Source organism: Aspergillus uvarum, assembly GCF_003184745.1.
Source record: "Aspergillus uvarum CBS 121591 unplaced genomic scaffold BO82scaffold_5, whole genome shotgun sequence".
In the NCBI taxonomy this organism is placed as follows: domain Eukaryota; kingdom Fungi; phylum Ascomycota; class Eurotiomycetes; order Eurotiales; family Aspergillaceae; genus Aspergillus; species Aspergillus uvarum.
Window position 1 is genome coordinate 576588 of NW_020291302.1, and position 12210 is coordinate 588797.

General features: G+C 52.1%; 5 protein-coding genes across 5 annotated transcripts; 1 reads left to right on the top strand and 4 right to left on the bottom strand.

Moving 5' to 3' along the window:
* Positions 1-228: 228 nt before the first annotated feature.
* Positions 229-2822, bottom strand: BO82DRAFT_274284 (60S ribosomal eL32 domain-containing protein; the record flags this gene model as incomplete). The annotated part of the gene is made up of 10 exons (XM_025631088.1): positions 229-337; positions 400-521; positions 587-711; positions 1177-1216; positions 1270-1404; positions 1606-2039; positions 2106-2389; positions 2462-2640; positions 2708-2733; positions 2789-2822. 10 exons carry the CDS (start codon positions 2820-2822, stop codon positions 229-231), a joined length of 1488 nt encoding a protein of 495 aa, XP_025496165.1.
* Positions 2823-3094: 272 nt separating this feature from the next.
* BO82DRAFT_143308 (uncharacterized protein) lies at positions 3095-4306 on the bottom strand. The gene is made up of 2 exons (XM_025630092.1): positions 4006-4306; positions 3095-3933 (listed from the first exon to the last, which is right to left on the bottom strand). Exons 1-2 carry the CDS (start codon positions 4217-4219, stop codon positions 3368-3370), a joined length of 780 nt encoding a protein of 259 aa, XP_025496166.1. The 5' UTR covers positions 4220-4306; the 3' UTR covers positions 3095-3367.
* A 1300-nt stretch (positions 4307-5606) lies between these two features.
* BO82DRAFT_380563 (FAD-binding oxidoreductase) lies at positions 5607-7259 on the bottom strand (the record flags this gene model as incomplete). The annotated part of the gene is made up of 4 exons (XM_025637770.1): positions 5607-6242; positions 6296-6693; positions 6748-6964; positions 7011-7259. 4 exons carry the CDS (start codon positions 7257-7259, stop codon positions 5607-5609), a joined length of 1500 nt encoding a protein of 499 aa, XP_025496167.1.
* Positions 7260-7911: 652 nt separating this feature from the next.
* BO82DRAFT_350754 (acyl-CoA thioesterase) lies at positions 7912-8980 on the top strand. Its single transcript, XM_025634238.1, has 2 exons — positions 7912-8119; positions 8200-8980. Exons 1-2 carry the CDS (start codon positions 8031-8033, stop codon positions 8732-8734), a joined length of 624 nt encoding a protein of 207 aa, XP_025496168.1. The 5' UTR covers positions 7912-8030; the 3' UTR covers positions 8735-8980.
* Positions 8981-9443: 463 nt separating this feature from the next.
* BO82DRAFT_143553 (uncharacterized protein) lies at positions 9444-10311 on the bottom strand. Its single transcript, XM_025630095.1, has one exon. The coding sequence runs from the start codon at positions 10182-10184 to the stop codon at positions 9690-9692; it is 495 nt and encodes a 164-aa protein (XP_025496169.1). The 5' UTR covers positions 10185-10311; the 3' UTR covers positions 9444-9689.
* Between the last annotated feature and the right edge of the window lie 1899 nt (positions 10312-12210).

Here is a 12210-nt window from a genome sequence, read left to right on the forward strand (position 1 = left end):
TTTGGTTTTAAGAAGGGAAATTCATGGAGATGATATTGGTATTGGTATTCATGGTCCTTTTTTCCTCGTGGATTGTGTAAGTGTTTGGTTTTTATTGCGGGGGTTCGAGGTGCGAGGGTAGTCGGGGGAGGGGGTAGGTAGGTGCAAGTGGTTTGGGAAAGTCTTTACATTATCATTCCATAAATAGGTTCTCTTCTTTTTTTGAGTTTAAAATAAAAAAAAATCCATTTAAGCCTCAGTGGTGACACGGCCCTTGGGGTTGGTGACCTTGACGCCGAGAGCCTTGGCCTTGGCAATGATGTCGACACGCTTGCGGGAAGAGACGGCGGAGGCGATCCTGTTGCATTTCGTTAGACTTTATTCCAGCGCGACGGCAGGGAAGAGAGGCAAGAGACGTACTCAGCAGCGTAGGTGCGGTTGTGCATGAGAAGAAGCTCGACGTCCTTGGGGTTGTGGACGAGGAAAGCCTTGTGGCCGGAGGGCATCATGTGCTTGGTCTTCTTGTTGCTTCCGTAACCGATCTATTGATGGGCCTTGTTAGTCGACGATGCCGGAAGATGCGAAGGGACCGGGGAAAGCGACGTACCGAGGGCATGGGGATGTTGCCCTTGAAGCGTCTACGGACGCGGTTGTCGATACCCTTGGGCTTGCGCCATGACTCCGGCACGCACTTGAAGCGGTCGGACTGGTGGCGGAAGAAACGCTTGGTGCCTGTAGAAGCGGGAAATTGTCAACGAAAAAATATCCCCCTCGGGAGTGATGAGATTCGGTGGCTTCGCCCGCGGGGAGGTAGCTCAGGCTCGAGTTTTCCGGATGGTCAGTCCTTCGGAAGCCAGTGATGATTTGCGTGCGTGCTGGTTTTGCATATTGCTCGAAATTGTCGTATCAATTTGTCGGTGCGTTTGAAAACAGAATCGAAGGTTGTCCCGAATCACTCATTCTCGTTCAGAATCGAATTCTCCTTCGTCCGTGATTAACCCCCGTTCGCATCCACGTCAGCCTCCTCGTTCTCCTTCTCAAGCGATTGTCGTTCTCCCGTGTTACCGACATAACCGCTGGCTGGCTACCAAGGACCGATCGACTGAAGACCGAAAAATCTCGACTGGCTCCGACTCCCGGCAGGATGATATATCTTTCATGGTGGGTGAGGATATGAGGACAAGGTGCAAAACGTACGCTTCTTGACGATGGGGACGTGCTTCTTTGCGAGGACCATCTTGAACAATCCCAAGTCAGTACGAAGTGAGGCCACGGGCAATCGTCCAACACATACCTTGTCGTCTTCTCGCGGGCTGGCGCTGGGAGTTGTCGTAGGGGTCGAAATTCGGTCTCGAGATTTCGCGCTTCAGGTTTGGCCGCCCGAGCAAGACTCGCCCTAGTGGCTTCGCTAAGCGAGACTAACCCCTTCCGTGCGTTAGGGCTTGCCCCGCGTGCCCTTGTCCGCCGCCGGCTGAATCGGGTTAGACCCGACCATAACCTGGCTCTTGTTATGCACATGACTAAGCTTTTCCTGACTCTATGCATCTATACTGTTGCTTAACTTATAATCTATTGCAGTCGTAGCTCAACCCGCGCCCCATTGCTCGTGAAAATCCCTTCCATCACCTCCAAATCCGCCAGCGCCTGTTTCGGTCGCAACAAGGCCTGCACCACACCATCCCGAATTGATGCCGCGAACCCAGCCACCTCGTGGTTCACTCCGCGGCCCTCAAACGGCACCTCGAAGCCCTCTCCCTTGACCGTGACCCGGTCGAAATTCAGCGTCACCGCACCCTGCGCGCAGTCGAATTCGAATACAAAGTCGTTGAACGCCGACCCATACGACATGGTGATGGCGCCCGATGCGCCGGACTTCGTCCGCACCACGGCGTCCACGGTGTCCACGGGCGCCAGATACTCCTGCAGGAGACTCGACTGCGCGGACACGGAGGCCAGCGCCTCCTGCTCTCCGAGAATCAGCCGCAGGCCCGCGACGAGGTGGATGCCGCCGTCCAGGACGAATCCGCCTTGGTGGGCGGGGGTCCGCCGCCAGTCCGTCTCTGGATAGTGACGTCGTCAGCCTACCCCATAATTCTGGTCTCATGTAGAAACCGAGAGATCCTTACTGTAGTACTTGAAGTCGGTCTTGATCAGACTGCGCACGCTCACGCGGAAGTTCTTCACGCCGCCCAATCTGCGGACCTCCTCTGCGGTCCGGATAAACTTGGCCAGGTAGCGGTAGTTCTCCGCGACGGCCCAGAGGGTCTTGCTGGTGTCAATGTTGGCCGTGTACCACTGCAGCAGCTCCTGGGCGGTGGCCAGGTCCTTGGCAATGGGCTTCTCGGACAGGACGTGTTTCCCGGCGGAAAGAGCCTGCTTGATGTACTCAGGCTGGGCGAGAATCGGCAACCTGCCCGGGCGTTCGATCAGCTTGTCGATACGTTGCAAGTAGGTGCCGTATGCTTCTAGATCGAGCACTCACGCGATGATGACAGCTTGCACGTCCTCCCGAGCTAGGAGGTCCGCGTAGCTTCTGCCGGCGCCGGCATCCTCCGAGTATAGATCTACGCCCTCGACTCCAGAGGCGAGGTTCTGTGCGGACTGGAGGGACCGGGAATAAATCGCCTTGAGCGCGAAATCGGGCGAGGCGCGGGCTACGGGCTGCAGGTTGCGACATCAGCTGGGAGCTCAAATCGCTTCCCCGAAGCAGGAATTTTGAATCTCGTACCAAGTGCTCTTCCCGGGCAAAGATGCCTGTGCACTCCGTCAGTCGATGCGAAAGCAGTATATCGGAATGCGTATCACCTACCACTGCCAATAATAGCAACTCCAATAGACGACATTTTGGACGGGGGACTTCCAAAATCCTGAAAATATAGACCTTGGAAGAAATGACGATAGCAGCGCAGGATGGAGATCAGTAGGTAGCCACGGGGAGACCCTGAAGTGGGTCTGCAACCAGACTAATTCCTGGCATCCCGCCGCGGGGTTCCTTCAACTGAATGATGCCATTTGAAAGTCATAAGAAAGAGTATTATGAAGAGGCATAACCTCAGAAAGCCAATAGAGTACATAAATCAACAAAATAATGCAACCGCTTTATGCAAGGATACCGATGTATAAACAAAACGCCTGTCACCAGAACACGATGCAGAATCGTCACTCATAAGCAGGGTGACCCATTGACCCATCAGGTCGTATCGCATGTCAAACTCGAAGGGGGCAGACCCAGTATTCAAGCGCCAAAAGAAATACCAAAAGAGGGGTATAGGTATAAGACTAGGGGTATTAATCTGAAAGCATGGGCGGAGAACCTGAACAAGACCGGCACAGATAGGGGGTATAGTCCGGACAGTGCACAATCCTCACGTATGCATCCTTCGAATCGCTAGCCAACCATAGCTCGGATCCTTTCAACTCTTTCCATCGCTTTTTCTAAGCGCTCAAGACGGGTCCTCTTCTCGACATCCCGGCGCTCCAGTACCGCCACCCGCTCCTCGAGTCTCGCTCTTGCCTTGCGCTCCTGCGCGACCATCTCATTCGCCTGGCTGAATAGTTGCGCCGTCAATTCCTCCAACTCAGTGCTGGCTAGCGACAATTGTGTTTCGGCGGCCTTGCGCAAACTCTGTTCCCGGTTGAGCGCGTTCTGTAATTCCAACGTTTCCTCGTAGCTGGTGATCGGCGGTGGAGAGATCATGGGCTGGGGCTGAATTGCGCTCGGGACGCCGGGTCGGCGGGAGGGCAGCAGGGAGGTCAGCGTGGATAAGCGCCCGCTATGTTGGCCATGTGACTTCGGAGAGGTCTGCGACGAGGGAGGCGACATCGACAGGTCTGTTATTCGGTTGAATTGGTTCGATGAGGTGGACGATATAGAGGAGCCATTTCGCGAACTCTGTGCGGTGGATTGAGCTCGGAGGCGACGGATTTCTTCTTCATATTCGGCCATTCTCTCGGCTATTATTTAGATGCAGGCTGGGTTAGCGGAGACAAGCCCATTGCGGGTAGTTGCGATGCAAGTTTCCATACCCATCTGTGTCGCCTGGACGTTGAGAAACTCAAGTTGCCCTTCTAACTCTTTCACGCGATGTTGTGCTTGATCGATTGGTTGGCTTTCCGAGGAGAATCGGTCATATCCACAGGTCGGGCAAGTCTTGCCTGGCATCATTCCGGCGTGTAACATAGTGGGCAGGGTACCGACCCGCATGGTAGACGCCAGAGCGGTGGTCGTCGTAGCCGACATATTCGTAAAGCATGAGAGGGTGGCCGATAAGAACGAGATATGAACCGCAACTTCAGGGGACAGATCGTGGAAACTGAGTTGCGGAAATGAAAGGACGCTGGACCGTGTCGCAGGAGGCGGAAGTTTGTGCTTGGGGGTCTGCGTGAAACCTAGCGGTGGGAAAAAAAAAAGGGATCACAGAACACGAGTATAAATAGAGAAAAGAAGACGGCGAGAAGAAGAAAACGCCAAGCAGGAGAAAGACCGACCAAGAGGGGGCAAAGGAGTGACTTGGTTGGGTAAACTCAGTCGGTAGGGGGAGAGAAAAGAGAGGTCGGAGGAGCAAGAAACGATGAGAACTAAGAATAACCACAGTAGCAGCACGGAGTACATACACTCCGTATGAAAGGGTTTACGGGAAGCGGTGGGGAGGGGAGGAGGGAACTGGAACCGTTGACTGCAGGTGGATATTTAAGTGTCAATAGTCGTGTTTCTTGTATGCAAAGGCTCCTCCTCAATGTCTTGAATGACTTGAATGTCCTCGATGAACATGAATGGGGTTGTTCTCTCAGAATACCACAGTGTCATTGACTTTCGTCATTCTTCCATGCTGTGCCTGGGCTCCTCTCTTCCCTGTCTGGTCTGCTTACTCCATTGTTTTATGACCAGCGATCAACACTTTAAAACAACACGTGTGGATCGAGGGGGGGGGAATTAGTGTGGTTAGTCTCCGTTGGTTAGTCTGGCCAGTCAGCTCCATTTCTTCCTCCGGTCAGGCCCCTGGGTGATCGAATGCATCCACGGCAGCACACACTACGACGAGTCGGGTTGAGGCTCTCGCGATCTGGAAGTTGATCAGTAGTTAAAATTATCCTGACGCGGCGGTGGTGGTCCAATCTGTTCTAGCCGTTCATTCCAGGGAGGTCAACTCCAAGTTAAGTGACGCCATTGTCCTTTTCTGTCTAACCTTGATTATATGGCAATCTCCAGGGTAACACCAGCCATGTAAAATACTTACTGAAAGACTTTGTGCAGAGACCAGCCCCGGTCTTCTCTCCTTGCTGGGGTCAAATTAACCTCAAGATGCTGTGCGACGATGCCACTACGACAACAAAGAGGCCGGTGGGTCGACAATATATCCTCCCGCTCTCCCTTGCGGGTTCCTGTGCCACAATCACCAGCCACCCGTCAAGACGATCTGGTAAACATCAAGCTTGAAATCAATCACGGTCAGGCTCTGGATTATCTTACTGCCGGTGAGCAGTGGCCTGCGTACAAGAGGAGCGTCATCACATAAACGCATTTATTTGGATAATACTTAACCCTAGGTAGACTATGAATACAGTATTGATATCTAGTGATAACGATACCCAACACAGGTACATGTTAGGAACCCTTCACAAAACACTCAGATAGGGATGGGTGCAAAGTAGCTGAATCGCCGTTCAGGATCATACTTCTTCTTCAGCTCCTTCAACTTATCCAACCGCCATTCCTCGTAGCCATAGATCTGCTCGGGTGCCTCATCGCCAGCAGCAAAGTTGACATATACGTGAAGCTCTTCCCGGCCGCTGCCCTCCAAGATAATTCGCCGAAGTGCATCGCCGACCTCAATGGCGGTATGATCCAGGCTCGCGTTTGCATTGTACCTAATGAGCGGGTATGCGTATAGATTATCCTCCCTGAAAGGGTAGGCTGTGGAGTCTTCTGGAATGGCTATCTTAGCCTGTACTGGATATCCCTCGAAAATTACTTCTGAAGCATTGAACGACGAGTTCCCCGCAGTCACCGCTGAGAAAGCCTCGTATACCATGCGCAGCGCCGTAGTATTCCATCTTTGGAGCCCGACCGCAAAATGAGGCGCGGAAATGTTTCTTGCGGCGCACTGGGTAGAGTTGAAAGCCATAAGTTCCCATCCTGGTATATCCCTGTAGGTTCCGACTTGGGATGTGATAGCGATGGGATTCAGAGCACGAAAGGCTTCGGTGTAAGCAGAGTCAACACGAGAGACATTTTCTTGCAAGACAGAGATTTTAAGCAGTGGCTATGGGTTGGTTAGCACACCATAATATGCTTGAGTCTTTATAGTCATCTTACATCCGTAGGAATCATGCTGATATTCCGTTCAAGAACGCCGAGAATGGTCACAGTAGGAGGCTGACGCGGAAGAATCTGGTTCCATGTCTCAAAAGCATTCTCGATGCTATTGCGACCATAGTAGTAGCCTTCACGAGCCCAAACGCCTTGATCTGGAACGTCGTAAATTCTTGCAGTGACCGAAGTGACAATCCCGAAGTTATGACCGGCGCCCTGTAAGGCCCAAAACAGTTCAGGATCTGGCTCAGACTCTGAGACGTCGAGAGACTGTCCGTCCGCAGTAACCAAGCGTAGTGAAATGATCTGGTCAGAGGCAAGGCCGTACTTTCCCTGCAAAACACCGTGACCTCCACCAAGGAGCGGGCCAAGGTAACCGATACATTCACACACGCCGGTCACTATGGATACCCATCAGCAGCATAGCTTGCGCTAGGGAGAAATGGAACACAGACCAGTGTATTTCTTACTTCTCCACAATGCATCGACAAGGTGGCCACCCAAGATCCCGCCACCAAAGGTCACGGTATCACCGTCTTCCGAAAGGGTGGTCCAGTTAAGTCTATGCAGCCATACTTCGATGCCGTAATGGAAATTTGCCAAGCTGGTAACTGTGCCGTGGGCGCCAGATACAGCTAGGAATGGAACTTCCTCTTCATTGGCGTATTCGACCTAATTATCGTCAGGACCAGATGTCATATGTCGAAAGGGGGCATACTGTTTCCGCAACATCCTGCTCCGTAGCAACATCAACAACGACGGTGAAACGGGGCTCAGCAAAAGGGGACCATCGCCTGGTGGCATCTGTAAAGTCTGGACTATTTGGGAGGATGATTCGTGCACCTGGAGAGAGTCGAGGACCGAGTTCCGCAGTGATATTTGCCAACCCGAGCGCAGCCGCGAAGTTGTGTGCAAGGATGGTATAGAGAAGGCCTATCATGTAGGCTCTCAGCTTAGAACCTTTCATGTCGAGGGTGGCAAGAAAGAGCTATAGTTGGTTATCGAATGAAACTGAAAGCAGTCAATGACTGTGAATAGGCTATTGACCAGCCTGAGTCGGGATATTCATGGGCCTGAAGGATATATTCAACCTTAATATCATGCAGCTCGTAGATGATTGTGGTGAGAAATCGGGGCCAAAGACGCAAGAAGAGTCATCTTGATTCCCAATGCTGATGTTCACTAGTTGAGGAAAGTGCAAGTAGGTGGACAACCTGAGGAAGGAGGACAGACCTGGGATATAGTTACTACTCAGTAGCACATCGGACACCTGATAAACAAGGTGTCTGCGGCCACTTATCACATGAACTAAGCCACTTATGGTTAGTCCTCATACAATACCTCGGTATTTCCACTTTGAGATGTTATCTGGGTTGCAGCACATCACTCTTCTCCTATCGCGACAATAAGGATATCTTCAATCGGATCAGACTTCCTCTAGAGCATACACCTCAATCATCGAGCAGCAGAATAAATTGTCTAGACTGTTGGCGACCGACATAACCAGCCGAGGTCCCCTGAATCTCATCACACTGCCCCACATCCCGGTAGGAATCATAAACCTATTTACAGTACATCCGCCCTCCGCATTCTCGCAATCAACTTACCTACTTGGTAGTGCCTACTCCCAACCCAATTGCAGACTATCTCCTTATTGATCACCTCGAAGAGCCTGGCCTTTCTCAACAAGCAGACCACCCAAACAATCCCCTTCCCCCTAAAACCAATCACACCAACAATGCCACCCACAACCACCACAACCACCGCAACCAAAAAGCGCCGCACGCGCAGCGACTACCTCTTCCACCAAGCCCACCAAACAAGATGGTACATACACCCCATCCCCCATCCCCCATCCCCCATTCCCCAGCCCCTAAGCCCCAAACTAACCAAGCCAAACCACCAAGGCACGACAACGACATGTACGCCCACCTCAACAACACCGTCTACACCAAGCTCTTCGACTCCATCATCAACACCTACCTAATCACGCACTGCGGCATGAACCCCTTCAGCGCCAACAACCCTGTGGAAAACGACCGCACCCTCAGCCTCCAGCCCGGGTCCCAAACCACCCCCCAAACCACCACCCCAAGCCCAACGGCAACCCCCCAAATCGGCCTCATCATCTCCTCCCACTGCGACTACTTCGCCAGCGTCAGCTTCCCGGACACGCTCGAGCTGGGCCTGCGCGTCAACAAGCTCGGGCGCTCGAGCGTGACCTACGAGGTCGGGGTGTTCCGGCGCGGCGAGGACGCCGTGAAGGTGGTGGGCGGGTATACGCATGTCTTCGTGGCGCGGGAAACGATGCGGCCGACGGCCGGCGGGATGGATCCGACGGTGCGGCGCGGGTTGGAGCGGTTGCTTGTCGCAGACAATGTAGGTAGTCATGAAGATGGCGGTCAGGGGCCGCAGCGGGCGGCTGAGAAGGCGCGGTTGTAGGTTTACTCCGTACTGGAGTCAGAGATAACCGATCGATGTGCTTAAATATCTACCTTCGGATTTAGCAGTGTATGATCATTGGAGATGGGATAGAGCGGGGGGGTTTCGCGGATTGCATGTGTTTTAGAGCTCTTGGGCCATTTCGTAAGGCGACACTTCAGCCATGGATAGCACAGATGGAACAGCACATGGGTTGAGGTGGGAACTCAATTGGACACGGAGATGTACTGCAGCATGGAATTCACCCCGGATATAGAGTTATGGAAAAATGTATGTTGTGGCATCATTCATAAAAAGTATAACAAGTAAAATTAGATTATCACATGCTTTTTGTGACCGCCGATCCATTCAAAGGATGATCCTGAATGACATATCTCATGCAGCTGTCATGCAGATCCTCACCTCGGCTTGCAACAACCAAAATCTTTTTTACTGCGGATGCCTATCTAGACCGGTATACTAGATACTACAGTATACTACTCCGTGCAGTATACTACAAAGTTCTCGTACGTGGGGAGGTTTTTCTTTAAAACACGTCCATCTTCTATATTCAATCCGCCCGCAGCAGAATCTTTTGACAAAGCTAATTCCGAGCATCCTATCATCAAGCACAGGATGTAACGAAAACAAAAAAATCAAACATCTATCCGGTTGTCTATAACCTTGACCCAAAACGCCTTCGTCGCTATGTGAAGAAAGCCTCTACCCAAAAAAACAAAGTAGTAGAGCCGTCCCAGCAAGGTCATGAGCGATGTATGCGTGACACGTGAAGCAATAAGAAGAAAACACAGGCAAGAAAGCGAAAGGGAAGCAAACGCTAGAACGCTAGCTCAAAACAGCAAGAATCGTTCTGAATCGGTCGTGAACGGCCAACGCGTGCGCTGTAGAGACCAGCTGCAGACGCGACTTAGATGCGATGGTCGATCATTCAAGATAAAACAGTCGAGGTTGAGGATCAGGTCAACTTGTTCGGCACGATGCTGGCACGGGAAACATTGGAGCTCTCGGGGAACAGTTCGCGGCGCATGGTCTGCGCCTCCGAGTCGTAGTGCCACTTCTGATACGGGCCTGGGATGAACTTTCCCTTGGCGTCCCAGCCGGCAACCCAGGTGTAGCCGTCATCCAACAGGAAGAAAAGAAGTCGTTCGGGTTTGGCTCCCTCATGGATGGTCACCGAGTGCCAGCGACAGCGCTCCTCCATCTCGTGTTCGAAAATGTATCTGTGAAGGATGCGGCAGTAGACAAGGGGCACTGGCAGCTTCTCCTCGTGCTCATTGCCATCCTTGAGGATGAGGTGCCATCCCCGACCAGGGATGTACTTGTAGATACCAGGAACAGGGCTCTCCCAGTGTTCCTCCTTGTGGATAGACCCGTGGATGCGCTCTCCGCGCTGGAACCAGTACACGGGACAGAATGCCTTGCGTAGACAGATGAAGAGGTTGGGCGCCATTGTGACGGGTGAGAGGGGCCGACTGAAAGTAGATATGGTGATCAGGGATAATGATGAGAAGCGGTAAGTGGTAAGGAAGATAATCAATAGAGCGCGCTTGCTTGCTGGCGAAGAAAGTCAAGTGGGAAGACGAGAGAAAGTTGCGAAGAGCAACGCCGGGTTATTGAGCGAGGTGCATAGTGATTTAAAGAGACAGAAACAAGAGAATCCGAAGTTGAAGGAAGACCCAAGGGGTAGAAGGTGAACAGCAATCAATGATGATTGCAAATGTTCTTGAGTGCCTCAAGAAAGGGGTCGGATTCGTTGACTGGGCTGATTGTCGACAGGCTGTAAGGATGCGGTGTGCGATAGAAGGTATGAATGCACAGGTGCCTGTAGAGGATCTAGGCCTGACGTGTGTAGGACAAGAAGGGTTGCTTTTTTCTTTTTTATCTTCAGAGAGAGTCGCGAGAGACCGGACCCGGGATTGAATCGAGTTTGGGGGCGGGTTTTATTGGCAATGAGACGGGATCGACAGGTCAAGAGCAGCGAGAGGGGCCGTGAAATGACCTAAGAGCAGACGCGCAGTGAGGTGCAGCGATCGACTGATGTATGGCGGACGCCCAGCTGGATATTTGCTAGTGCTTCTTAGAACCGCATGCTAGCAATCTCGCATCTGACTGGATGGACACAGCAAGATCAGCATGCCGGAAGGATGCAGGAAGTTCCCATGCAGGAAGGGAAGGGTGATGAATATAAAGAATAATAAAATCCAAAAAGAATTAAGGGCGAGTGCGCCGAGAAGTGTGGCTTTTTTTTTCCAAGGAGGGGGGGACGAGCGAGATGTGTGGTGGTGTGAGACTATGAGTGGATGCCTGGGGGGCGGTCTGAGGTCAGCCCCAAATCCCACTCTGCAATTATTGTTGACTCTCTGGATTCAAGAATTTGCCAAGTGGAGATTGGACACCAAGCATCGAAACCCAAGGAAAACTCTTCGAAAGGCACGGGGGCGAGACCATCGTCAAGTTAGGTCAAGTTAGGGAAACTTCCAGGGCAACAGCAGATTTTGCCCACCGAGAAAAAAACGACGCGGGAGACTCCCGAGACCCACCAGGCCCACTGAACTGTTGCTGGGCCGGTTTGGGTTATTAAAGTTTTCTGCTGCAACTTCGTTGGTGGTTCTGGTGTGTGTTTAAAATTCTCTATCTATACCTCAGGCCCGGGGAGACTGTCCCGATGTGAGATAGAACAAGTCAGGATGTAGTCCACATAATGGTGTGGTGGTGAGACGGAATGGTGGTCTAAAGGGGGGCGAGGTAGTGTGTGCGTGTGCGGTGGAGATGCGAAAAACGACCACAGCGGGTGGATAACTTCGTATCGGACTCAGGAAGGTGTCAACCCATCTCATTATTCCCATCGATCATCTGTTTGGGAGGCTGTACACTGGTTACTCAGCCTTGAGATTAGTAAATCGTCTCACCACCACCACCAAGACAAAGGAGTGACATGATAGTGAGACCATATGGCGATGACTCAATCTTTCACCAACCTTCAGAAGCTCTTGATCATCAGCGCCATCATTCTATGTCACCCGAAGGGCCCCGTAAACTTAGTGAACACACTTCATTTTAGCGTTTGCGACAAGAAATCACAGGCTCCAGAGTGAGAAACCCTCTGGCCCTCATTCTTTGGCGGAGGGTCTCGATCCCCACCCCTACCTAGTCTACAGCTCAGCTCCCTTGGCCCGGACAAATTTTTTCTGAAGCATTACCTCCCATGCGCTGGACAACTGGCTGTCTAGTCGACCGATGGACGGATGAAATCATAAGCAATCGGACCTATCTGTGCAGGCGTCCTATGCAAGCCGTCCTATCAGATCGGCCATTCTCGGAGAAAAGCGTATAAGATGTCGAAAGACGCGACAACGGTCATTGGAGGAGCCATCTTGGCACCTAGACACCAGGGATTATGAGTGGGCGGCGGCTATGCTATCATGTCGCATCAATCATAGAAATCCTGGTTATCTTGATCAGGTCCGGGCGCGGTC